This window comes from Athene noctua, chromosome 18 (assembly GCF_965140245.1).
Source record: "Athene noctua chromosome 18, bAthNoc1.hap1.1, whole genome shotgun sequence".
NCBI lineage: Eukaryota > Metazoa > Chordata > Aves > Strigiformes > Strigidae > Athene > Athene noctua.
The window spans coordinates 7,290,069-7,317,181 of record NC_134054.1 but is presented as its reverse complement, the minus strand read 5'-3'; the positions used below and the strand labels follow the sequence as shown (position 1 = coordinate 7,317,181).

Genomic DNA, 27,113 nt, shown 5'->3' with positions numbered 1-27,113 from the left:
ACTGCTGTGGTTTATCGTGCAGCAGATCCGCTCCAGGACAGCGCAGAACTTCGGGGCTTGAGCTCCCTTCCACCCCCTCCCATGTTAGGGTTGTTTTTTGGCTTTGTTCGGTTTGGGGTTTTTTTGTTTGTTTGTGGGTTTTTTGTTTTTGGGGTTTTTTTTGTGAGTACGAGAAACTTTCCTCTATTTTCTTGAAAGAAAAAAGTATTTTGGATAAAGCAGATTATATATATATATATATAAAGCCATATTCCACTCTTCTCTGATTGAGAAGATAAAAATGAAGAGGTAAATCAGACACTTTCTTCAGGGGAAGATGGCACATGATGGTGACCCTCAAGGCAGAACTCACCAGCTCTGCTGCATTCCACCTCTATTAGAGTAGGGCATGTTGGCTGACACAAGGACAACTGAGAACATAGCAAAACCAAACCCGTGAAATAAAACCCACACAGGAAACACTGCTTCAAAATTTCTATATTATTTACTTTTAAGCAACAGTCCAGCTTTGTGAAATTACAACACACACTTTAAAGGACGAGATTTTCACCTCATGGTCAAGCACCAGCATGATCATGCACAGCATTGAGTCAGTTGTAAAAAAAATGCCCTGTAATTTTTATTTATTTATACGATCCACTCCACCTTTACTGAATAAAGTCTGAATAAATCCCCTCCTAGCATTAGGCCAGGCGGCTCTGGTCATCAGCCCTCTATTTGGCACATACCCTGCTTCATAGTAGTCCAGTATCAAGATTTTTCTAATTTTTTTTTTTTTTTTAAAGGCAGCATGGTGTACACTAACCACTTTATGATTTATATGGCACAGCAGGGCTCAAGGCATTTACCACATGCAGTCAATGAAGCCTTTTAGATCCCCAAATCTCACATGTGGAAGAAGGGACTGCTCTTGCTGATTGTTTGCTGGCCTGTTTAACCAGGATTCTAGACCCTTGTAAAGCTAAGGGGTTCTAAAAAAATCTCAGTACAAAAACCCTCTAAGCACACTTAGAACCAATCTACTCTCCTTTGAATTACATTACTATACTTCATAAAGCTTTCCCTCAAGTCTATCACTAGAAAACACTCATGTCACTTCCAGTAGATCTGGGGGAAACACAGGACAGAAGTGGAAAAAAACCTTGATCTCAAAAAAAGATGGAGTACATAAAGTGCTTCTTTTTAATGAAAGAAATTCGAGATGTACAGTCAGGCTCAAGTTGTGCAGTTCACAAGCATGGGGGAAAGAAACAGACACGAGTTCAAAACAGTCAGGAAAGGAAAGGTTTAACCGAGGACTAGGCTGGACTTGCCACCGGGTGGATTTCTCCTGGACGGTGCAGGTGCTGGTGCTACTGGGCTAGGAACAGGTGCAGCAGGCAGGGATTTTTCTTCATTCTGACCTGGGGCAGCTTCTACATCAGCCTCAGTGTTTTCTAGAAGAAAAGAAGCTTTTAAAGTGTTTGATGTGGACGATGAAAGCCAGATTTTTTCCTGGCTTAGACAGAAGATCAGCTCCTGTAAGTTTTCTCCAGGCTTACAGACACGCTCAGAGTGCTGCTGTAACCTGCCGGCAGGATGGACTTCAGCCCTCTGAAGTGTTTCTCAGATGCCTCACAGTTCAGCTTCAGGCATTCCAGAGCCACATTCACTCAGTTGCTATTAGGGGACCCCAGCAATTTTTTATTTTAAAATTTTTTTAAAATAACAAGCAGCTCAAGTCTGAAGTCTGGTACATATTAGTCAGCATGTGACTGTGACAATTGTAACTCAAGTCTGAGCAGGTGCTGGAAACCAAGTCACAGAAGCACCAGTACTTGTAAGCAAGAGCTCAGATTTAAACCACATTCCCAATTTTGTAACTAGGGGGAAGAGAATCTGACAGACACTTCTGAGGCTTCACAGAGAACAGACTAGGGAATAGCCATGCATGGGTAGGCTCCGATCATACATTCCCTGGAAAGCACACGATAGTTTAATCTATTTTAAATACTTTTCAACAACCACAAGTGAAGACAGGACACAGAAGGAATTCTTCCCAGGAAGCACTTTAGATACTGTAGAAAATAACTAATGTATCTGCTTCATTGACAATTAATTAATGAGCACAGCAAGTACATTAGCATCTCACATTTTGATAGATTAACACAAATCAGTTATGAGTCAAAGGCCCAAATGAGCACCAAGTAGCCCCTGACAGTTGGGGGGGGGGGGTGGGGAGGGGAGCTTCACCACCAGCTCTGTGAAGATGCACTTCATCTGTTTTTAACAGAGCCCTTAGTTTCACCTAATGGTCACTAGTTCTTGGTTTGGAGGATTCAGGGAACAGCTGCACACTCACCTTCACCACCACCTTCGTGATTTACTAAATCTTGATCGCTTTCCCTCTCCCCCAGCGTTCTCTTCAAACTGAAGAGGCACAGCCATTTTAGTCTCTCCTCATAAGGCAGCTACTGCACCCCCTTCCCTTTGCCATTACCTTCCTCTGCCCTTCGTTTACCTCCACTACAACCTTCTGGTCTTTACATTTCAAGGATGATATAGATGATTCAAGATGTGTGTATATATCATTGTTTACAGAGCCCAAATGATGTTGTTTCCCATTCTTTTCCTGATGAAACTCAGTATTTTACTGGCGACTCCAAACATTTCAGAGACCTTTCAGTAAGACGACTCAGGGCAGATCCTGGGAGTTAACTGCTGCACAGAGCTGAACACAAGACTGTCCTGGTTTAGGTGTTGGGGTTTCACCCCCCATTCCACCCCAATGTATTACTTTATACTTACTTATACAAATATTATCCTGCCACCTTTTTACCTGCCTACTATTATTTAGTTGAGTCCTGCTGACAGGGAGATTTTCTCACCATCAGCACAATTTGACTACTTGAAAGAGCAAATACCGACAACAAAATTGGAGACTTCACTCTCCATTACCTTTTCCAGGTCACGGATGAAGGCACTGAATAAAACTAGTCCCAGCATCACTTCCCATGGTTCATTTTTCCATCCTGAAAAGCAATCACGGAGCCCTACCCTTTGTCTCCTATTCTTTAGCTACTTTCCAATTCACAGGAGCAGCTTTCCTCCAATCCTGAGGCAACTCAGTTATTTTTTCTTACAATCTTTTGATGCAGACCTTTATCAGAAGCTCTGAAAACCCACTCGTGTCCACTGAACCCCCTGTACTCGTGCTTGTAATAATATTAAAGAACTCCAGCAGCTTAGTATAGTCTCCATGCAGTCAGAAATAACCTATAGATTCTCTGCTGTATTCATTAACCCACGGGCACGTCTGAACACAAGAGTTAATACAAAATTTTAAGCTTGAAGCTTCTGTAGCTCATGCATCCCACTGCCTGCTTACTCAGCAAGCCAAGAACAACCGTGGCTGTGCCACTGCTCGTGCAGCGCCGAGTGCTCCATTGTCTGCGCCGTCAGCAGACGGTCCAGTACTGTGCAGTACTCATGACGATGATCTGTCCGCCAAAGGCCAGACTCCACCTTCCTGTGCATCATGTAAAGCTGGTCACTGGTGACAGTCAATTGAGTGCTGTCTAGTTCTCCTTAGCTAGTCACATTCATTAAGTACACAGTGCTAACTGAATCACAAAAGAAACAAGAATTACTATCACAGGAGACTTTGGGGGAAGGTTCTACAGCATTTAGAGGCTCATGGAGCCAGCTGATATACACATTAGTACTTCCCACATAATCACAGTATAGATAAGTTTGCCAACCTAATAGCTGAAATGGTAAATGCAACAAGATCACATGTTAAAATTCTTCCCTTATCAGAAGAATCTCTGAAACAGCTTTCTATGGAGTACACTGCAAAGCACTGGATGCACAAAAAGGAACTACAGCTTCCAAACAGGCAGGAATAACTCTCTGGCAAAAGGAACAAGTTTTCTTCCCCTAGACAGGCATGTTAATAAATATGCATACCTGACATCTACCTGGTGTCTTATAACCAGTTACACACAGAACATAATTTCCAAATTCAAAAGAATAAACTTGTTTTTAATGATGGAAATCCTTTATGAATCTAGTTATGCTGTGAACTTGTAAGCAGACAGTTTTACTTGGAGGTGTATTCACTCATCCCCTTGCAAAGCCCAGAGGCAGCTCCACATCATCGAGTACAAAATCACATGTGCAACAGGTGGGATGCTCACCAGCTCATGTCTGCCATCTCTCACAGCAGGAATATCAAGTGGAGTGACACAGCTAGCTCAGCAAGACAGTGCTCCACGAACCCATGATACCCAAAGCTATCAAAGGTAGAAATTAATTTATCAGTCCATCAATATCCCAGTTATCTGCCACAGACACTATTTCCAGGAAGCATTAACTTTTTACTCCTAAGTACCATCAAGTGGAAGTTTAACATTCAAACCTTTGCCTGTCATTTTTTTCTCTTGACCATCTTCTAAAATTTAATTTTCAGTCATGGTCACAACAGTAAACAACCCCGCTTACTCTCCAGTAACACTTTTTTTTTTTTAAAAAAAACAACAACAACAAACAAAACACTTCCTTCCCAGCATAAATATACTTGGTACTTGATAAGAACTTCCTTCACTGTCACCTACCAGAAAGAAACCGAAAGCCAACAAATATGGCACCTGTGAAAATGCGAACTTTTTTTAGCACTTTGTACTCAAAGTTTCAGTCAGCTGTTGCTAACCCTCAGGCAGCCCCATTTCTGCTTCCTCCCATCCCATCTCCTCTTGCCTCACCGCTGCTTCCAGGCTCTCCTCTGACCCCATGGTGAGCTGCTTTAAACAAATACCAGGAAAAGCAGCAGAGCCTTTAGATCAGTTTATTTCTATTATCAAACCGCATCCTCCTACTTAAGACATAAACTCTAGCTGCCTACAGTGCTAATTAAGATCAGACAGATATAGGGAAGAAATACTAAAGAAGCCTGTATAGTTTGATTAGAAGCAGACTGCTAAAGAAGCAAGACTTATTTGGGGCACAGATACCACTTAAGAGGTAGTTAAAAACATTCTGGAAACTCTCCCATTCCCAGCAGAAGTCTTTTTCAGGACATGGAACTGCTAATGGCTTTAGTGATCGCTCACAGCTCCCAGGTGTTGAAAGCAGCACTTAGAAAGCAGCAGTCAACATACACATTCCTTTCATCAGGAAGTAAGCTATTCTTCAGGTGAATCTTACAAAGGAGATTTCCAGCCTCAGAGCTAGAAAAAGCACTTCAAGGTTAACATGCATGCTGCTAGGGGAAATGCCCCTGTTTACATTAAATTTGCAGTATGCATATGAGCTTCCTTGGCAAAAAATCAGCATTTAAAAAGCGACAGGAACTTAAAAGATAGTTAATGCAGACACTTTCAGATGCAGTAGCTGGTTTTGATTATTTCTGTGAATGTAGTGTTTGCTGTATGAGAAGACAATAGGAAAGTAGTAAATTGCTCAACTAAACTAAAGGTGACTACTATTTCATCATAAGCTACTGTGACAGCAGGATAGTCTTTCAATCACCAACTGCTGCTGGCAAAATAAATGAACTGGACTGTCCTCGTTTTTAACCTGACAACTAAAAGGCACTCCACCATTTCATTCCATATCCACACTTACACTGAAGCAGTCAGCTCACTTTACTGATTCAATGGATTCAAGGGACAACCCCAAGCTGTCTCTCTCCTAATAGATGACCATTTATATATCCTGCAACCTCTTCTATTTCAAAAGCACCTAACTGCAAAAGGCTTTTTTTACTAGAAGAGTCTGAAGGAGTTACTCACCAGAAGTTTCACCGCCACCATCTCCTCCCTAGAAGAGAGAGAAACACATTATATCTCACACTTCACAATGTATTTCCCCCTTCCATTGAGGGGGAATTCAATACTCCACGTAATGACCACAGCGGCTGAGCACATGGTTCTATCCAGCGACACTTTGAGTCACAGACCCAATGAAGCACTTCTAGGCCAGCAACAGGCTCTCTAGGGACTGACATCAGCGTGGCACGCTGGGTTCTGCATACAGATTTCTGCAGATTCATATTATGGGTTTCTAAGCATCAATTCTTATAGAGTGACTAATATAATTTCATCAGCTCTTTATTTACCTAACATTTTAAAAAGTTTAAACAGATACAACTGAAGTAATCCTGATGGCCTGTAACACATGGCCTATTTGTTATTCCCACGCTGTGAAGGATGCAGGTGGGCAAGAATACTTCATTATATACAGTATCCTACATTAGGCAGCACTGACAGTAACCAGAACACTCTAACTGTTGAGCAGCAGTGGCAAGAAAGTTATACTGCAAGCATTTAGCAATAGTTCAGTGTCCACTCCTTCCCACTAAGCAACTCTTTCCAACACCAAACATTTATCTGTTGGCAAGGCCAAGAGCATTTGTTCTATCCAGGATATTTAACTTCATTTGTGAAATACAGATCTGTTTTTTGCAGTGTTACTGATAAAGTTTCCTTCACTACATAAACAGCTAAATGTTCTTTTCATACAAAGATACAAAAAGTCTTCAGCAGCAGCCAAGGCTCCTCAATGGCATGAGGTTTTATCATCTTCTACAGATTTAACATTATTCCATAGTGAAACTGCAGTCATCGGGGTAATAAATGCACAGAAACTCACACAAATGTATCACCTTATATCTCTGACTGGGCTACGGTACTGCTGTTTGTAAATGTAACTACTGTATAAAATTAAAGTATTCCACATTGGAAGAATGTGTTTGCAAAGCTGAGAACCACAGCAATGGTAAACAACATTAACCATTAAATAGAAAATAGAATTAGACTAAACAGATTTTCTGTGGTAGCAGCTATAAATTTAATCCCATATTTGCTAAATTGGAACATGACACTTTCTGCAACAATGAACAGTTTTGTGGCCCAAAGCGCCTATTAATTACAAAAATGGGTTGTGATGATCTATGCCAATTATCAAAATAAAACTTGCTGTTTATAACCCATGAGGCAAAAGGTATCTGCGACAACATTTGAGATCAACAGTTTAACTACCCAGTTCTTTTCAAAAAACTTAAAGCTGGAGAGCTTTAAAGAACAATGTTGTGGGTTTTTTTTACTCTAGAATTTGTTTATGCAAGCACAGTCTACCCTAGATGTCTGTTTTTCTACAGAGGAATTACTACTCTTCATCCTGGTTTTCCCATTATACATCTAGCAATTCATATACATCATACATCTAGCAAACCCCACATTAACACTGCAAATCATGCTCTATACTGCTACCAAGTAGACAGCTTATATAGAAAGTCACACACCTGATGGTATTTATTAAAGACACTAACAGAACTAAAACAAGCATTCATGCTACTGAGCTAAGTACTTGTTGGGATGTGAGACCAAGGCCTTTGTCAGATCCACGCAGAGTTTGTTGTAACTATTGTTTGTAAAATCTGTTAAAACACAATTACACACATGGCTGAAACTACATTTCACACCACTTCATTTCTGTCTCATCAATAAGAACAGTCAAGAGCTCTAGAAACTGCTCCTTTCAGAAAAATTCAGCCCTTCACCAACATACTGTAAGACTATCAGGTGGAAAAGAACCTTCCGAAAAGAACAGATTTGAGAATAAGGCTTCAAATCCAACAATGCTTCTAACTGTGTGAATACCAGTGATAAAGCCATCACACAGAGCATGAATTGTCCCATTATCAGGCTCTGCATAGTTAAGGTACTGACCTTGGGATCTACAAAGTCTCCACAGTTTGCATCAGTTGAGTTTCTCCTTTGTGGTCCAGATGATTCACAGTCATCTCCGATTTCACCTGTCTTAGTCCCTACAAGCAGAGATTGATTCTAATCAGGTTGCAAGATAAATTTACTGGGAAAGCAGATCATAAAGTCAGAGGTTTTGTGGGGTTTGGGTGCTTTGCTTGTTTTTTGAAATTAAAGCTTTACCATTCTAAGAAGTCCTGATCCTTTAGACAGTAACTCCCAGATTACTGTCTTACAACAGCATCTCATGCAGCTGAAGGTGTCATTTAAAGAGATGGAAACCAGGGTCCCAAGGCCATCCATACTGGCAGCGCTCTGCAGAAACTGAAGCTTAATCCCAGCTGCCAGTAAAACACAAAGCTAAACTTCCTCTGAATAATCAAGACCCTTCAGTGCAACTCTAAATACTAAGATACAAGTTCACCTTACTGTGACTTGGTTAACTTGGAGAAATTGCAAACGAAATACAATTCTCCGCTTGCAACATCTATGCCCAAGACTTGCATAAAACTCTCTGGAAGCAATTCAAAAGGAGAAATAAAAAATCCCATGCAAGTAGACATAATTTATAGCCCCAAACTACCAAGCAGGAATTGAACTCTGGTTTCCACACTGAGCCACCAGCAGCTTCAGGCTGATACAAAAAAATGCATTAATCGATGTCAGCAGATCTGGAAACAAAGCACTATGTTCTTACCTGATGATTTAGCCCAGGAAGGTGGGTTTTCTTCAGGAGTTCCAAAGATGCTGGATGCCATTTTGTTCCTTCGCACAGGCTGTTCCTTTGGTTCATCAAACCCCAAGGAAAAGTTGGACCCACCACCAGGAGGACGCAGCACTCTGCAGAGAGAGTCAGCTTTAAAATCTTGTGTGTACCATTACCGTACTGCGCTCCACGCATAAATCAAGACTAATAAGCCAAGAGGATCATTATTGGCTCTTGTAATGGGCAGTCACACAGGCTAAACGCTGTCCAAACAGAAACCACGAGATGACTGTATTATGCATTGGCTTTTCACAAATGACACAGACTGTCATGTCTTCAGTGCATAATTTGAACTATAAAGGTAAGCTGTCTGCAGTGTTCAATCCAGGCATTGCATCTCCACTACCCTTCTCTTTAGCAACACAAAAATAAAACACTCCTGCACTCTACTCGTGTGCTTGCTTCATTTGGTGCCAAGGAGAGCTGCTGCTACCAGTCTTCAGTCTAAGCCAATTAAAAAATAAAAACAACTATGTGGGCATGTCAAATTCCAGCTTTTTTAAGAGAACCCTGTGAAAGCTAATAAGCTCCAAACTGGCAGCACAGCAAAGGCTAAAGTTTGGCATATGAGCCAAAGCACTTCACCAATGATTGGGGGCTGCAGCCTTTATCTAGACTTGTTTCATTGGAAAAACCCTCAAGTCTGCAGCACGCTACCGGACTGCACTTAAAAGGTGCAATTAAGCAGTTTTAAATTAGACTATTTTTAGAAGAGACACGTACAAAACTCCAGATATGTAACCTAAATCTAACAGTCTTCTATCAGACACAAAAGAAGTCTATGTGGTACTTCATGTACCATGGCTACGCCATGGTCTGCTTTCCAACTTGCAGCAATCAACAGCAGCAAAACAGATGTTTAAATGTAAATTCCTTCAGATCTTATTTTCTTAAGCATGAGATCAAGGCTGATGCCAGACAAAAGCCAGGAGAATAAAAATGTATAAAGCCATATGAGAACTGTCACAACCCCCAGAGAGGTGCAAGTAACACCAACAGAACTGGGCTTTCAAGACATCCAGTGCTCTGAAATAAAAATCAGAACAAGCTAGGGATGATGTACTTCCTCTTCTTTCCAAATAATTTAATAAATTAAAGTTAGAAGTTCACAACAGAAAACAAAATACAGCTCATTAATGCACCAAACCCAGGAATTCAACACAAAGAACGTGTCTGATTTTACAATGTCATCACCACGACATTATAAAGCATTCAGATCTTTTGAGACTTTGTGTCTATTACATTCCAGGCGCAACACAAAAACACTTCTCCAGCCTTCAGAGCTCAAACGCCGCCACAGCAAGAAAAATTCACAAAGGTGGGAGGCATGAATATTTAGTGTTACTTAACTAGCAAACTACTTTTCTTTACAAATTTTTCTCCAAAGTTCTAATTACTAATGTTCACAGCTGCTAATAAGAGGATCCCAGGAGATTGTGTAGTATGTTTTAAGAATCCAAGAACATTTTTATGACTTGCTTTGTCTCCCTTCTGAATTAAGAGATATGGTATAATGGTCTTGAATCACCTCCTTATCTTTTTTTTTGCCAGAGGAAATGTAGAAGGTTAATTTTCTTAGTTACATGTTGCATTTACTAATCTGAAGAACACTCTGTTCAAAGGAGGGGTTGTTCCGACATCTTAGATCACTTTTATTTTACCAGAGTAGTGAAACCAGTACTCGCAACAGTGCAAGTTTCCACTGACAGTCTTAATGAAATTAACAGAAGAGGCAATCGAAGGGAAAAAGGCATCAGTCAAACTGTTAAAAATGAATAATCCCTTTTGCCAAGCTCAACTAAGGGTTGACAGATTAGAAGCCTCTCAGCCTCCAGATGTAACACGCTTCATCAAAGCCACATTTAACACTTCAAGCAATGAACTGCTCTTAGAACTGCACCTGATACCAGTGATGTACAGTGAAAATTCATCCACAGCTCCATCCAGGAAGCACTCTTGTAAAGAGTCTGGTTTTGTTTTTTTTCCACTTTGATTTAAAATGCACCTCAAAACGCTAAAAGCAAAGAGGAAGCATCTGCTTTGTCAGGCCAAAACCTTACAGAAAAAAAGGACACGATAGCTTGGGGAAAAAAAAAAAAAGAAAAAAGCCACAATCCTCTCCAAGCCAGCTGTTACTCCTGCAGAAACGCGACAAAGTGCCGTGCATCTCTTCCAGACGTACCTGCCAAGTTTTCTTTGTTTCGAGACAGGCTACGGCTTCCTCCCCGCCCCTTCCCAGCCGCAGCTCCCCAGCCCCCCCTTCGTCCCCCCCCCGGGAGCCCGGCCGAGGCCCCGCCGCAGGGTCGGAGCCGGGGAAGGGGCGCCCCCCCGCTCCCCGCGTGCCGACGGTCCAAGCAGCCACAAAACGGCCGCCCCGGACAGGGTGAGGGGCCGGCCGGCCGCCGCGCGGGGACCGAGCTGCGAGCGGGGCGCGACACCGGCCGAGCCGGGGGCCGCCGCCGGAGCGGGCAGGTGGGGAGGGCCGGGGAGAGCAGACAATGGAGCCCGCTCGGCCCCACCCAGAACGCGGCGGCCGCCGGGGCTGCTCCGCCAGGCCGAGGGGTAAGGACGGTCCCAGCAGCCGCGGGGAGGGGCGGGCGGCGGGCGCAGGAGAGCAGCAGGGGTGCAGCGTGTGTGCCCCCCGCCCCAACCCCCGCGATGGGGCTGCGCGGCCGCGCAGCGAGGCAGGGAGTCGCCTCCCTTCTTTGTTAGGAAGAGGCAGGACGCACACGCACACCCGAGCAGCCCGGGGTGGGTCGCGCCAGCTCCCACCCCTACAGCTCCCGCCCCCCCACCCCCGGGCAGCTGCGGCAGGGCACGGCCACGGCCCGAGCCCCCCCGCGCCCCCCACCCCCCGGCGGCGCAGCTGACTCGCCGAGCCCACGGGCAGCCCGCTGCCCCGGGGTGGGTGCGGCCGCCTCCGCCTCCTGCCGACCCGCCCGGCGCGGCCGGGAAACGGCAAAGAGGAACCGCACACGCCGAGTCCGGACCGGGCGGACACCCACCGCTCCCGTCCCCGCCCCGCGCGTCCCGCCGCCCCCCTCAGAGCCGCTGCGGGCAGCCCCCGCCCTGCCCGGCCGGGCGGGCGCTCGGGCCCCGAGGCGGGAGGGAGGGACGGCCCCGCCGGTAACGCCCGCCGCCCTAACGGTCCCCACGGCCCGCGAGCCCCCGCCGGACCTGGAGCTGCTCCTGCCACTGGGGTCCATGCCCGAAAAGGTGGTCGTGGTGGTCATGGCGGCAGGGACGGAGGAGGAGGACGAAGGGGAAGGGGCAAGGGCTCCGCCGAGAGGCCAGCAGGGAGTGACAGTCCCGGTAACGGAGCTCCCCCCCCGCCCGCCTTGCCCTACTGCTGCCGGTGACAACTGCAGCCGCCGCCCTCACCGGCCACGCCTTTTATACCCAACTTAATGCCCGCCCCCCGGCGGCCTCCTCATTGGACGGTTCAAACCCAATCCCGAGCTCCTACTCGACCGCGCCCTGCCACTCTGCCCTTTGGCCCGCCTCACCGGCTATTCTGATGCGCTTTGCCTCATCCCCAAGAGCTCATTGGTGAAGCAATACGTCTGCTCTGCAGTGATTGGCTGTGCCTGGGCGGCGGCGCCTTTTGTTGATGATTGGCGGGAGGCCCGTCGCTCATACCAGGTGAGCTGTGATTGGCTCAGCCACACGAGGTGAGACAAAAGTCTCGGTGGCGTTTCCCTCGGGAGGGGAGGCCGCGCTGCCAGTCCAGGCAGGGGGGAGGCCCCACCACTCGCCTTCCTCGGCAAACACCCCTTCGTGCCCCGCCGGCCCCCAGGGCCACCTTTAAGGACATCACCTCAAGTACCATCGGGGCACCAAGGCCCATGCCTGGTGCTCCACTCGGCCATCCCCGCCGAGGCCCTGCTCCCCCACGCTTACCACCATGTTGGGAGGTGGCCCAGCCCGTGTCAGCCTTGAAGTTGCCTCAGAGCGCATCACGGCGCATCGAAGTACGGCGATGAACAATACAGGGGCCATCAAGGTGCGGGAGGTGTCTGCACAAGGCCACTGCGGCGTTACAGGTTGGCTCCAACGAGAATGGAGAAACATCCAGTGGCCTGCAGACACATGCAGGGCTGCTGCAGCAGCGACAGCGTGAAACACTGTCACCTCAGAGCAGAAATAATACAATATTGCCCCGCAGAGCAGTACAATAAAATAACTGGCAATATCAGACGATTTTGGAGCAGTGGATTATTCCACTGAGTCCCAGAACATCTATGGCAGGTAGACCACAAAGCCCAGCAACACTGCTCACGTGTGTCTTAAAAGCACGAGGCTGCACACTTTTGTGCCATCTATCTTCCACCAAGCGACAGCACAAAGCTGATAGAGCACATTAAATTACCAGATGTTGTCTGTTGACCTGTCAAGTCCACCTTTGATTCGGTGACTGGGAGCTTCCTGAACTACCTGCCATATTCAGACACAGAGATGCTTCCTTGATCACCACAACTTTTATTCCAAAATTAACACATCGAGACCTCCCACTGCAAATGTTATTTTAATTAGTACTTGCATAAAGGAGGGAAAGGGAGAAGAAAACCCCTACCTGTTCTACTGACCCCTCCCAGTTTGCACTAATAACAGCCCTTAATATTCCCAAATCACTTTTCGCTAGAAAATCTTTTTGGTCTGGAAAAGGCAAGGTTTGTGCTACTTCACCTTATGCACAACGTGAGGTGCCAAGCGTCTGAATTATCACTAGCCTTAATACTAACTCATGAAAGAGCTGAACTGCTAAAAATACACAAATAGGACCATAGTATTTTATTTTCTCTCATCTGGGATCTATAAAAAAATTCTTGTTTAAAATAAAATCCCCAACCACTATTTAGGTCCCCAGGGAATTCTGTCACATCACATCTTTCTAGAGGTAGATTAAAGGGAAATTTTAAGTAACCTGACACAGTTGTTTTAATTCTATTATCCCTTAGGCTTGGGCATTAAGAAGGCAAATGACACCTACTTGCATACAGGTAAGCATCTGCTCTCTTGGGAACTTTCAGAAGTATTTTGTCATCTAAATGCTTTTTATTCAAACCCACATGATTTGACTCTTAAATTCGTACCCCTGAGACATATGGAGCCATTTTTTAAAGTCAATATGAAGTAAAACCTGTTCCCTCTGACAAAGCTAGTTTTAACAAGCAGCTTTAAAATTCTAAACCTTCACAGTATTTCCAAGGGACCCCACTGGTATCTCAGGCAATCCTGACTCCAGAATAGTCTTTAAATAAAAGTTGCTTTGCTGATTATTTACCCATAACAAGATGAAGGGGTTTACGAAGATGGCTACAGAAACTGAGCTTAGGATCCTTCCCAGGATGATGACATTTGACTAGAACAATTCTCAGCAGCTGTCTGAAAACCTCAGACACCAAACAATTCCACCTGTTGTTGAAATTCAACCAGCAATGAACGCAAAAAGCATCTGGAAGTCTGAACAAGACTCCAGGAAATGCAAAGGTTAGGCAAGGAGAGATACCATTGGTTTGAGAAAATCCTTGGCTCGGTTATCATCCTGTGACCAAGGGTTTCTTCTTCACACCAGTCTCTACTACTTACAGCACAGACAAAGAGCTTTCTTTATTCCAAGCACATCATACAAAAAAGATGTTTTGATTCAGTCTTGTCCTCTTCCCCCAATTCATTCAGAGCTGAAGGTTAAAAGTAAGTGTCAGCTAATAAATAATCCTTGTTACAGCTGGATTTGCAGCTGCCAAAGACTTTCACATCTGAAGTGATGCATGGTAGAAGTTCAGTGGAAGCCTGGCACTCTACAGATTCAACAGCTTCTCCTACTGAGCTGATGCTGTAGCTTGCAAGAGTTGTGAAAGTTGTTTTGGCGCCTCTCTACATCTTCAGGTAAAGTTCTTAACAGTAAGTTACTGTGATTCAAACCTCCTTCCCAAACAATGTCCAGACTCCTCTCAAAGCTGCAGAGATGTAGTTCTGAACATAAACAGCGTAGCCAATTCATGATGCTGTTCTTGTCTGGGCATCCAGCATTACCAAGTCTGGCAGTGTACTCCAAAGCATTGTTCCTTAGTGGAAAAAAAGACAAGCATCACTGGAAGGGGAAGTCAGAGTCCTGACAGAGTCCTCAAAGAGCTCCTTTCATTCCACTCTTGTTTTGTCTGAGTCTGCTTAAACTGATGTTTTCTTAATCAAGTGATCCTTCAAGAGCCCTTGCAGGGCATCAGATGTACTTTAATGAGATCTATGGACTGGACGCTGAAAGAGGGAGGGGGTGGTGGAATCTAAGCCACCAAAACAAACACAAAATTAATCAAAGGGTGTCCTTTGCATCCATGTCTCCCTGGAAAATATTCCTTTCCCAAGGAGAAACAATCTATTAACTATTTATTTGAGCTTCCACAACCTTAGTCCTTCCCTGTGCTCCAAAATCATCCTCGTATCAGGATTGTTAAAACCTACAACTCTCCCCACAGTCCTCATCCCCGCTGCAGCTCCTTGCCAACTCATACACTTGTCTTTCTACCGCACTCCACTGACTTTTGCTACTTCCAGGATCTCTGCTGACAGCAAACCACCTCCTTCATAGCATCACCAGCCCTACCTCATCCTTCTGCACAAAGGGAAATTTTTCAGGGATACGAGAAAACTCTTCCTCTCCAAGGAACTCAAACCATTTCATAAGCACCAGCTGGGCCTCCCAGCATCTCCATGTTAGAGTAAGACCATCAGACCCATGCTACTAGTGAAGAAACCAGGAAACCTCTGTAATTAAGCATCTTGAAGGCCAACCAAAAACTTGAAACAGAGATCAAAATCCAGTCTTCTATCTCCTATACATCCTTACACTCCTACATCCTAATCACCAGGGAGAAGTGCTGTACTACCAATTCATTCTGACACCAAGTACAAAAAAGCAAGATAAATTAAAGGATTACATTATTCACTATCAGAACACATTCAATTTGGCAACCATTTAACAGTCAGAATGAACAAACCTCGATAATCCAGAGAATTAAATGTATTAATTACAGTGGTAATATAATTAAGAATAATTCAAATCATTTAAATGCTTTTGATTGTCTTTTCGTTCTGCACAACAGCTCATACAAGTGTACTGAGAAGAGGCCACAATCTTAATAAAAATCCTTCAATTTATTGTTCACTTTCAATTTAATAGATGATGAAGGAAGCATCTAGTTTTTCATTTTTAGCTTTGGAAACAAATTGCTATTCCTTAGAAATTCAATTCTTTCCAACTGGCTGAAGCATAGAAAGTATTCTTTCTTTGAGCCAGTCACATTATACCTTTTCATTAATGTTGCAGTAACAGTCACAATAGAACCAGTATCCAACACACAAAACAACAGCACTTACATTACACTGTCTGACTCGGAAGTAATGAAGTGAAGGTACTAGAAAGCAATATTCTTGTGAGAAAATAATCTCGGTTTGACCATAACCTTTGCAGAGATGCTATATCTGTCTTGATATTGTAGTTATCTTGCAGCAGCAGTTATCTTAGTGCTACTTCAGGGATTTTTGTTTTATTGAGAACACCTCCATATGCCAGTACAAGAATCTCTCTCAGATTACTACTTGGAGGATTTCCTTACACTCTTGGCAGTTTAGCATATTCCATTTCAGAACAGCCTTGAACTCCCAGAACACCTTTTGAACCAGCATCTCAGGCCACTTAATATTGATCCTCACAAGAGCCTGATTAAATGGGTATTATCCCCATTGTGCAGATAAACCAAGGCACTGATTTTCAGGTGTTAACTGAGGATCCCACCAAAACCAGCTATGCTTTCAACCTGTCATTATCCCCCTGTACATGAATAAAAATGCCTTACTTTAGCTGCCTGAAACAGTTTTGGTTACATTTTTTTAAATAACTGGTCGTGTCCATTCCACAACTGAAACAGAAACTGTCTGAAGGACTACAGACCCAGCATATACTACAGACAACATCTTACCATCCACAAGAACTCACTAGAGTATTGTATCCAGTTATGACTTACTCCATTCTTTTTAACTTAAAAACTATGAGAGGACTATTAACTAAATTGCAGGGCAATCACTTTAGAATACATTATTTGAAAATTGTAGGCAATAATATAATTTGCCCAGACTCTTGAAAGATCCAAGCTGTTTAATAAACATGGAAAACTTACCTCCCAACTCGCTTGATAAGACCCTTTTTCCCAATTTTCCTCCATCCTCCGCCACGTGGACTTCTAGTAGTCCATCAGGCTACCGGTGTATACACAAGAACTATTACAAATCAAGCCAGGCCAAACAGCTAAGTGAACTCCAACTAATCGATCCAAATTGTTTATATCCCTGTACTTCATACCATTTCTGAATCATCACCCCTAGCAGTAGCTTCCTTAGTGAACATGAAGTCACGGCAAAACCACTTAAGTCCCAGCAAACAGGAATCAACACATAAATTCTCTAAGTGGCAAAGGAGCAGTACCAAAAAGCAACGGGTCTGTTATAAGGAGAGTATTTGCAAGACCATGCAAGAAGAGTTCTAAAAATACAGTTTTTAAAAAGAACAGGTTAGTATTTCTACATTGCTGTGTACACAAATATGTCATGTGTCAGAATGTGCCGGTCCACTTACTCTGCTAGATTAATGGAAATTAAAAGTTTGAGGCTCTTAAGGAACTAGATAAAAATTGAGAAACTCAAACAAGAAGAAAACACCTCTCAGAAAAGTCCATTTTATCAGTTTTTGATTGAAGTCACCATCTTACATAAACACCATCCAGCACTGTTAGAGGAATTATTTCAGAAATATGAAGGGCAAGCTCAGGTGTATAGCAGAAGGATGTTAGAAATGGAGAAATTTAGGTGATCAATGCCTCTCCATTTTTTAATAGCCTGTCACTAAATACTAGAGGAAACTTCAATTTATGCTGAATTAAGGTGTATTTCCAAAGTTGCCACATCAATTCAAAGGTACAAAATCCTATGTTTTTAATTTCTGCACAGGGAGATTTTGGTAAGCTAATCAAAATTCATGTTAAATGGTCTCATTTTATTAATGGAACATTATGTTACAAGAATCCTGCACCTAAAGTCATGACAGATGAAGCACCACTCTACTAATCCAGGAAATTAAGACGCTGGTTTTGAAAGCGTGCTGTTCAGTACCTGTCGCTTGACATACATTGCCTCAGGAAAGAAAAAACAGTAGGCAAGATACAACAGGGAGTTTTGAACTTCAGAGTCTTAAGCTGCACTGAAAAAAATCTGTATTTAAGAAGACCTCACCCTTTCTTCAGAAACTAAAGCAAGTTCAAACATCTTTTTTGGCCAAACAAGATAAAAGACAGCTTTCTCCTGGGAAAAATCTTGGCATGACATCAAGTTGAAAGAATTTTATATACCAGTATCAGAATTCTATCCAGGTTGAAAGCCAGAGATTCTAAAGCCAAACAGCAATGTATTCCATGTCTAATCTACAAGAGATGTTGAAATATATTCCCATCACCACTTTTTTCCCCAAATGTTTTTTCCAGGCCATTTGTGGGTTTGGATATGAAAACATTTGTTCACAAGAGGGAATTCCAACCTTGCAATATACCACAGAAGTCTAAAAGATACATACCAGAATAAGAAATAATCTGCTTAGCAGTAGGATTTCCTAGAATTAAAATCATGGCATACAGTAGATTACATTTTTCAGCTACATAGTCAAAAGCAACTGCAAAAAGACACAACTTTTCTTATATCCTCATTAAACATAATTAATGTAATATCAGATGTGTGAAAACCATGACAAAACTCAAATAGATCATTGTCTATCTGCTAAAAGGACATTTTACCACAAATTTTAAGAATTTTCAGATCCAGCAGGCACTGGCCTACCATCTAATAATCACTTCTTGAATTAACTATTATAAAAACTATCTCCAAAAAGTGAGCTCTGCTAACAAGTTAATACCTAAAAGAGCATTAACTTACTGCAAACACTACAAAAGATTAGAACATTCCTAGGACATCAGAGAATGCTCTGGGGCTGTTGAGTAGACAGGTATATAATCTTTCATGAACATCCATGGATTCCACCACAACCTCTAAACTTCCCCATGAGAAAACTCAGGAACAGCCTTGTGGAAAGGACTCATGAAAAACATCACTGTCACTAGCTCCCTTCGGTACTTCAAAAGCCTCTCCCCCTTTCAAGCAGGAATACCACAACAGTAAAGCAGAGCTTGAAATCTACACCACCATAGCTAAATACACCCCAAAACAGAACTCAATCTTTTATTTTTACTTTACATTTCCAAGCATCTCCCATTTGATACCACAATAAACTGAAAGGTTAACGAAATTATTTGCTCTTTTTACATCAAAAAGCATTCAAATACAGAGTTTCAAATAAGCTACTGTAACAACAATATTGGTGTTTCTATCAAAAACTGACGAAAAGAGCTCAACCCAAAGGCATTAATTAAGTAGCCCAGTATTTTGCAGTTTGCCTAATCAAACATTTTTGGCTTAGCGGATCATACACAAAAATAAAATAATCAAAAGACAAAACTGATTTCCATTTCCAGTTCAACTACTGACTGACTGAGAGGTCTCAAGGAAGCCTTTCATTTCCAACAGTCCTCTGACTGCAGGAAGGGGATTACACTTACTTACCGCATAGAAAGCTCAGAATTGAGAAGCATGAAGTGCTGCAGAGAAAGAAATACAAGCGCTGAGTACTATTACTCCACAGAAAAATAAAGAAAACTGGTTATTTTAAACAAGAAGTTTATTTAAACAACAAGACGCTTTACTTGAAGGGAAAACTATCTAGGATTTTTTTTTTTTTTTTTTAGAGTAATTTATCCCTACTTAGACAGAGATTGCTCTACATGTAACAGCTACGTACAAAAAAGTTATAAAATTGTCCTTGGTTTTACAATGATAAAAGAAAAACATTGAAATTATCCAATCAAACAAGGTATGCAAGGTGGGTTTTTTTAAACAGTGAGAGCAAAATAACTTACTGGAATATAAAGATAAAAGTAGAAGGAGCATGCCACTAACGGAGAAAGGGGCATTTTCACAGAACCAGTTTATTTTCCCACCCCATCTCCATTAAATGTTGATCAAAACATACCATTGGCCATTTAGTTAAAAAAAATATGCATTATGTCTGTGCACATACACCAGTTACTTTATGTACAATAGAAGGAATAGGAAAAAAAAAAAAAATCAGAGAGAGAAGAGAGAAAACTATACTGCAGTAGTCAGGATGTGGCTGAACCAAGTCTCATTTTTCTAATTGTGAATGTGTCGCCTGTGGGAGCACAGTTCTGGAGAGGAAAGTAGCAGGTTCATTTTTGTGTTTGTTTTTTGTTTTTTTTTTTTTAGTAAACTCCTCCTGTTTGCTGCTGGAACACATCAATTGTATCTTCATCCTCCATTTCCAACTATAGCAGAAAAGAGAAAAAAGGCTTTAAACTCTTCTATCTACTATAGGCTGGGTTGTTCTTACATTTCCCGTCTTCAAGTTTACATTTTATGCAACTCAATCAGACCAGCCCCGCTCCCCTCCATCAACATCACTTTGTACATTTAACCTCCCTCACCGTAACTTAAAAGCAAACAAATTACATGGAAAAAAAAAGCGCCAGTTGATAACTGTTGTCCCAGAATGAATTCTATTATGTAACTTCAGGGTGCATTGTGTGACTCCTATGAAAAATATCAGCATTCATAATATTTTAATTCTGTTGCCTACTTGGCCACTGCATCTTCTTTCTCCTATTTACTTCCTCAGTTTACTTTAGAACATTGCCACAATTCCACTTTGCTGCTGCTGTTCAAATGTGCAAATGGCTTCAGCTGAAGCACTAAAGAAAGCAGACCATAATTAAGGCCCCTAGCCCAACCAAACATCATCAAGCACCAAAAAATTAAAAGCACTTTACACGGTCAACCATGCAACAAACTGCCAGTGAGGAACAGCAATACTTCATTAACATAATTCTCTCTTTTCACTTTAATTTTTTACAGTTGATATTCCTGGGATGTTTATGTTACCTGCTGACAAAATCTGTACCAAGACTGAAGGAGTAGCTATAACTAATGTTTATATTTCTAAACAGTCTTAATTTCTGCTCCAGGAAATCAAACTGGTCTATGGCATTTACTGCAGCTATAAATAGACTGATCCTTAGCTTCAGCATAACATGGATGGGAGAAAAAAAAAGCACCCTGTTGCCTCAATTACCAGTATTCCAAGTTAAAAAGTGTCATAGAATGTGGCCATAAGAGGCACATACTTTGGAGAAACTACTTAGAAAACATAGATCTACTATAAACCTCCTAAAAACAAAAGTTCCTTATTTCATAACAAGTGGTTCTGAAAAGCCTATAAAGCTGTATCACTTGGAAAGGCTAATTAAACACAGCCACATGGAGCAGTCCAGAAAAGAGCCACAGTGAACTATTCTGTCCTTGGAACAGCCTTTGTTTTAACCAAGTACAAACAGACAACCCAAACTTCACAGATTCATCAGTCTTCTGCTGCTGAAGCAGAACTTCAGATTACACATAACAGAAAATTACTTTTGTATTACAAATGCAAGTTTGCAAATAGGATCTCTGAGAACATCCTGGCAAAAAAATAAAGCCATTGCTTCAGGAAAAACTCAATTCTTAACTTACTGATACTTTATCTCAGAGTTGTGACTCAGTAAAGTGACAGTTTCATCATCTGTACACTGTACTTCATTTTCTTATTACTACAGTGATGCAGACTAATTATTCAACACACTTAAGTCTAAGATTCCATTTCCAACAATTCTAAACTAGTAATACCAAAATAATGGTAAAAAAGATTAAGTTCTATCATTAATATATACAATTACCCAAGTATTTTATATGAAACAGAAACGTCAACTCCTGCAGCAAATTTCAAACACAGTTCTTTAGTCCTGCTTCTGTTGTTTACCTGTGCAGGTGTGTCTGTTTCATTAATTGGCTGCCCATCGAACCGGAATCTGATTTGCCTCATTGACAACCCCTGGACAAAGAGAAGTAACACAAAGGGAAGTAAGTCTGGCGTAAAAGTACTTGCTAGTTTTCTCATGAACTTGTCACTGGAATTGCAGCATGATCATTACAAGCCACCATTCATAATGTGCAATACGTTTTTGTACTCCCCTCATGCACTGACTTTAAGGCATTTCACTACAAATCCTTGCAATCTGTTTTATATTAAAAATTGCATTGTGTCCAATAACTAAGAGAAGCAACAGTGCCCCCACTGACTGTAAGTTAAAATAAAACAACTTCTAGTACATAGGTCTCATCCCAAAGGCCGGGATTTTTATAGTGCGTTTTAATAATAATTCACTTAAAAATTAGATGCAACACTTTGCGTAACAAATGTCAAACAGTAATATTCAACACTCCTTTTTGATCTTTCCCAAAATCAAAGGTATTCTAAACCGCATTTTTTCCAGAAATGCAACCACCATCTTTTAGTCCACAGCAGCAAAGAGTAGGCAACAGTAACTTTTTGACCTTGAATTCCTATTAATGAGATCAATGGATCGAAGTTTTTCCACGCACAGCTGGAACTTTCAAAAAAACTAAAGGAACTTTCTACTTTTTCAAAAAAACTAAAGGAACAGTATTTCGAACTAGCATTTCTACCACACAGTAGTCATTTTGCTGAGCTCTTCCATCCCCAGGTCTTAACTCTCATTGTCACTTGAGCCAACAGATGGAAAAAAGAAGACTAAAGAGCAACAATCCCTTCTACTAACAAGATAAGCTTCAAATTTACAAGTTAGTTTTCAAAGGTATTCTACAGCACACTACATTCTGCAAAGGAAGATGAATGAAGTTTGAGGATACAACCAGAACCAAGAACCCTGGTGTCTACTTCTTTCCCAGTTCTATCTGTTCTCTATACAGAGTATCTAAAAATACAAGAAGTCTGGCTGGTTTTGAAGTGAATTCAATCTATCACATGGTGCTGCTCTGGCATCTCTGAATTAGAAAAGAAGCCTTCATTTAGCCATGCAAGAGCGGATACAACACACAGAAGAGAACTTAATGTAGTAATTATTTTTGAGAAGCTGATTTCTCAGGAAAATATTTTAATATAGAATGTGAGTAAACTTTTTGATAAGTCTTTATAGTTCACAGTAAAAAGCCTTCTCTAGTGTGACTGAGATTCTGCACCGTTCACTCAGAACATTATCTTGTTTAAGAAAGCCATGTGGCCAAGTGTCATGGCAGCAACACATTTTTGCACAGCAACATTTGGTTTGAGCTGTTTTCTCCAACATTGTGTTTCTTAAAATATATATTTCTTATTCCAAAAGTGTTGGGTTTTTGCAGGTTCCTGAGAACTTTATGAGCTGAATAAATGCTAACTGAGAACACCCTGAAAAAAACATACCTTGGTGAGATTAATGTCCACAAAAAATTAAGTATATTCCATGGACAATTTTTCCCCACTTAAAACAACTGCAAATAGTCTTCATCTTCTAATCATAGCGTTCAAGGTTTAGTTACTTCCATTTTAGGTCTACTGCATGCGATACATGATTTTCATTCTTTAAAGATGCTAAATTCTCATATTATCTAATTCTCATATTCTCATAATACTCTATACACAGCTTCCACCTCTCCAAAGTTAAATCTAGAGGGCACACTTTAGGGATTTTAAGATTGGGCATTCCTAGTTAGGAACATGAACAAAATCTAACTTTTGGAGATACACAGAACAAATTATTTTAAACAAAGTTTGAGAAGTAAGCATCTAAGAAATAAAATTTCAAGACAAGTCCACCTCCACAGAAATATCCTTTGGATACCTACTAGCTTAAAACTGAAATCAGAAAGAACGCCTCCCTTTCCAAAGATTTTTTTTTTTCCCCTCTCCCATTGACACCTGGGGTTTTTTGTTGGGTTTAGGTTTTTTAAAGCAGATTAGAAATTTAGGTGAAAAGTTCTAAAATCTGACTTCCATTTGTATCCAAGTTACTGAAATATGAATCGTACTTCTAAAATAATCTTTCCCAGGACTTTAGAAATAATTAACCTATCCTCTAACGCCACAAAAGACAGATAATAATTGCACTTTAAGTTTGGAAAAAGCAATACACAGGGATTTACATAGCATAACTTGAATTTGTATGACAGAGGTAGGAAAAAATGAGCTCACAGCCTCAAACATTCACTAATTTATCCCCAGAATACCCATACAAGCACATATTCACATTTTCAGTAAGAGCTGATTTTCCCTGTCTTTATTCGTCTCACTATCCTATTGCGTCCAAGGGTAAACCAAAGAGGTTTTACCACTCTGAGAATTGCAGTTTGTTTTCTTGGTGGTGAAATAGTTACCTCAATATTTTATACTGATTTTATTGTATTCGATAGTTTCACTGAATATTTGTGTTCAAAAAAACCCCTTCCCAATTACAAACACTTTTGTAGACATGGAACTTTTTAATGGCAGACTTTCATTTAAAAAATCACGGACAGCAGAGACAAAATTTTCCTAATCAGAAGCTTCAGAATAAAGTGTTAAATAGCACTACTCTTACACAGGTGTTTTTAAAATTTGCAATAGCTGCCTGCAACACAGTAGGTTGGCTACAGTTGCCCCTAGCAAAATACATTTTTTTTCTCCCTGGGAGGGTTAGTCTGACAACTAGGCCACAAGAGAAAAAACAAAGCTCATCATTAAATGTACAAGTTCCTTCTCAAGCTTTAGACACCTTTAATCCCCAAAATACTCACTGATGTTCTCTCACCTTAACACAATAATATTAAGCTAATAATCAGAAGTCTATGACCAGGCTATAAAAATACCTCTGGATTATCATTCAACTCTCTATCTTAAATTCATACTGCAGGTTCCTAACTCACCCTGTCTATACTGATATTTTGGATCAGTAGAGCAACAGTCGCCTCCCAAGAGCCTACACCTATAATCCACATTTCACAAAAATAACAACAGAACTTTATTTTACCCATTTCCTGTCACAACCCTGTCAGGCCACTCTATGACAGATCCTAAGAACAATACACTTTCCACAACACAATTAGTTTCTGTTAAGCCTCTATCGTTTTGCATATTTACACAGTTTTAAGACTTTACTATCTTCATCTTTCTCTATGAAGATCACCTCTCCCCCAGACACCAGTGCTCCTGACCATCATACAAGTACCATACCTGTCGTTCACAATAGGCTTTCATTAGTTTACTAAGTGGTGTATGCCTCTTAATCTTAAACTGCACCACAGACCCATCTTGCCCTGCCACCTTCAGATTAATGTGGTCATTGTTTTCAGTCTTCACTCCTTCCTGTTGAGGAAATAAAGAAAAAAAACACCACTTTTTTAAAAGGTATGAAACAAGAAGTTAACATTTTATCAAAGTGCAACAGGTCATTCAAAAGCAGGAAATAAAGATATTATAGCTGTTTACCAACTTGAAACTTTGAATTAGGAAATAAAGGTCAGTACTTTTTATTGAAAAAAAAGCCACACATACAAAAAGCCCTAAACCCTACTAATACTAGTTGTCATTCTTGAGATTGGTTAACATGCAAAGTAGCAGTGAAGACTTACTATGCCAGCTGTTTTAAAACAAATTTTAAAAAAAAAGTTATTTCTATCAATAATATGCAGTGCTACTGTTCCCAATCGAAGGAATAAAGTTATTTATATTATAACTATGATCTCAATCACCAGCTAAGTCTCTTTCTTGCTGTATCTCAAACTTTTTCATATCAGCTGAGGTACTTCTGAAGAAAACTTCCAAGATGCTTTAAAGGACTGTACTTGAAAAGGTCACAAAACTCGAAAAGAACTATGCTTTCTCCTTCAGAAAACGTTTAAGAAAAACCCCTCCTAAATAGCAGCCCGATCCTCTCGCTTCCATTAGAAGCGGCACACAGAAACTGCAGAGAAACCAACTTTTAACTCCTTTGCTCGTGTTCCGATGCAGAGTACCACGGCAGAAGCAAAGAGAAGAGCCAACGCTCCCCAGCTCCTAGGCAGCGCCCGCTCCTGAGGTGCCCAGAAGCGTTTTCATCTTTGTTTTCTTTAGGATAAACGACCCGAGGCCAGGGAAGCGGCGAGGGTGTCGGATGGCCCCGGCCGGGGTGCGGGTCCCCGCCATGTGACAGATCCCCCGCCCGCCGCGCTCCCGGCTACGGCCCCGACACACCGCCCCGCCGCAGTTTATTATGTTCTGGCAATATCAAACTCAGTTTAAAAGCGGGAGGGGGGGGGGGAGGGGGGGGAAGAAAAAATTAAAAAAAAAAAAGGAACGGCGGCAGCGCGGCGTTCGCTGCTTGTAGGGTGTTTTTTTTTTTTTCCCTGTGGCTGTTTTGTTAATTCCTGCTGTTGAAATGCGAAGCTGCCCTCCGCCCGCGGCAGTCCCCCCCCACCCCGGGCGGCCCCTCCCGCGGCCAGGGGCGAGCGGCAGCACAAAAGGGGCAGGGAGCGATGCCCGCCCGCCCGCCCCGCCTGCGGCGAAAAGGCCCCGGCGCGCTCCTGCCAGCGGCACCGTAGGGAAGGGGCTGGCAAGTGCCCCAGCGAAAGGCTGGTTACGAGCGGGGATGCTGCGCCCGAGCCAGCCCGAGCCACCGCCAGCAGCGCAGGGGAGGCCGGATCCGGCCCCGCGAGGAGGAGGGGGAGGGGGAGGAGGAGGAGGAGGAAGGCAACAGCAGCAACCGCCTCCGGACCTGCCTCTCTCCCTGAGGAGGGCGGGAAGGGAGCCCGGATTCGCCCCCCCCTTTTCCCCGCCGCCCTCCCCGGGGATCCTCCGCCCGCCCCGGGAGGCTGCGGCCCCGGCCCCCCCTCCCTCGGCGGGGCGGGAAGGCGAACGCGGCCTGGGTGCGCAGGAAAATGGCGCGCAAAGCCGGCGCGGCGGAGCCGAGGCCATCGGCTGACCGGGCCGGGGCCGGGCTCGCGGCCGGGCCCCGGCCTCCTCCCGCCGCCGCCGCCGCCGGAGGGGCGAAGTGAGGCGGCGGGCGCGAGGGAGGGCGGCGGAGGGGGCGGGAGGGCGCCTGCCTCACCTTGGGCTTCTCATCGGCCATGGCGAGTCAGCGATGTCCGGGCCACTCCGAGCGCCTCACAAAGGGGGGGAAGAAACGGCCGAGCGCGGCGGAGGAGAGAGGAGGGAGAGAGAGAGAGAGAGAGGGGAAGGCGGGGGGGGGAAGGGAGCGCGCACGCACTGCCGCGGGGCCGCGCCTTGCCCCCGTGCGTGCGCGCGCCCGCCCCGTCCGCCGGGCGCTCCCCCGCCCCCCCCGCGGCGCGGCCCCGCCGCCCATTGGGCCCCGGCGGGCGGGGGGGGAGCGGGGGGCGGGGACAGCGAGGGGGGGTGGAGGGAGCGCGCGCGCGACCCGGCCGTTACATAACGCGGCGGCGGGAGGCGGAGCGTGCGCGCGCCCCGGCCGCTGCCCGCGCTGCGTGCGCGCGCCCCGCCCCGCCCGCCGGGCGCAGCGGGCCCTGCCGTGCGGCGGGTATTGTCCTCCTCAAAATGGCCGCCGGGCCGCGGCGCCCCGCGCCCCTCCCCACCGGCCCCGGGAAGGGCCCCCCGGCCCGACCGCCTC

At 43.3% G+C, this 27,113-nt stretch overlaps 2 protein-coding genes across 4 annotated transcripts; both read right to left on the bottom strand.

The window, feature by feature from the left end:
* Nucleotides 1-465: 465 nt before the first annotated feature.
* JPT1 (Jupiter microtubule associated homolog 1) lies at nt 466-11,871 on the bottom strand. Of its 2 annotated transcripts, none has more exons than XM_074921700.1 (5): nt 11,689-11,871; nt 8,443-8,585; nt 7,710-7,807; nt 5,772-5,799; nt 466-1,451 (listed from the first exon to the last, which is right to left on the bottom strand). In XM_074921700.1, the coding sequence occupies exons 1-5, from the start codon at nt 11,742-11,744 to the stop codon at nt 1,288-1,290; spliced, it is 489 nt and encodes a 162-aa protein (XP_074777801.1). In that variant the 5' UTR covers nt 11,745-11,871; the 3' UTR covers nt 466-1,287. The 2 variants fall into 2 exon arrangements, with proteins under 2 accessions (XP_074777801.1, XP_074777800.1); XM_074921699.1 differs by having other exon boundaries at nt 466-1,436.
* A 7,996-nt stretch (nt 11,872-19,867) lies between these two features.
* Nucleotides 19,868-26,804, bottom strand: SUMO2 (small ubiquitin like modifier 2). 2 transcript variants are annotated; one of them, XM_074921805.1, is made up of 4 exons: nt 26,577-26,794; nt 24,725-24,856; nt 21,479-21,550; nt 19,868-19,952 (listed from the first exon to the last, which is right to left on the bottom strand). In XM_074921805.1, the coding sequence occupies exons 1-4, from the start codon at nt 26,595-26,597 to the stop codon at nt 19,890-19,892; spliced, it is 288 nt and encodes a 95-aa protein (XP_074777906.1). In that variant the 5' UTR covers nt 26,598-26,794; the 3' UTR covers nt 19,868-19,889. The 2 variants fall into 2 exon arrangements, with proteins under 2 accessions (XP_074777906.1, XP_074777907.1); XM_074921806.1 differs by lacking the exon at nt 21,479-21,550 and having other exon boundaries at nt 26,577-26,804.
* Between the last annotated feature and the right edge of the window lie 309 nt (nt 26,805-27,113).

Coding starts and splice junctions, on each gene's coding strand:
- JPT1 (XM_074921700.1), bottom strand. CDS start 11,744: ATGACCACCACGACCACCTTTTCGGGCATGGACCCCAGTGGCAGGAGC. Junction 8,586..11,688: donor AGTGGCAGGAGCAGCTCCAG/GTCCGGCGGGGG, acceptor CTCTCTCTGCAG/AGTGCTGCGTCCTCCTGGTG. Junction 5,800..7,709: donor GAGACTTTGTAGATCCCAAG/GTCAGTACCTTA, acceptor TCTCTCTTCTAG/GGAGGAGATGGTGGCGGTGA.
- SUMO2 (XM_074921805.1), bottom strand. CDS start 26,597: ATGGCCGATGAGAAGCCCAAG. Junction 24,857..26,576: donor TGGCCGATGAGAAGCCCAAG/GTGAGGCAGGCG, acceptor TTTCCTCAACAG/GAAGGAGTGAAGACTGAAAA. Junction 21,551..24,724: donor AAGCCTATTGTGAACGACAG/GTATGGTACTTG, acceptor CTCTTTGTCCAG/GGGTTGTCAATGAGGCAAAT.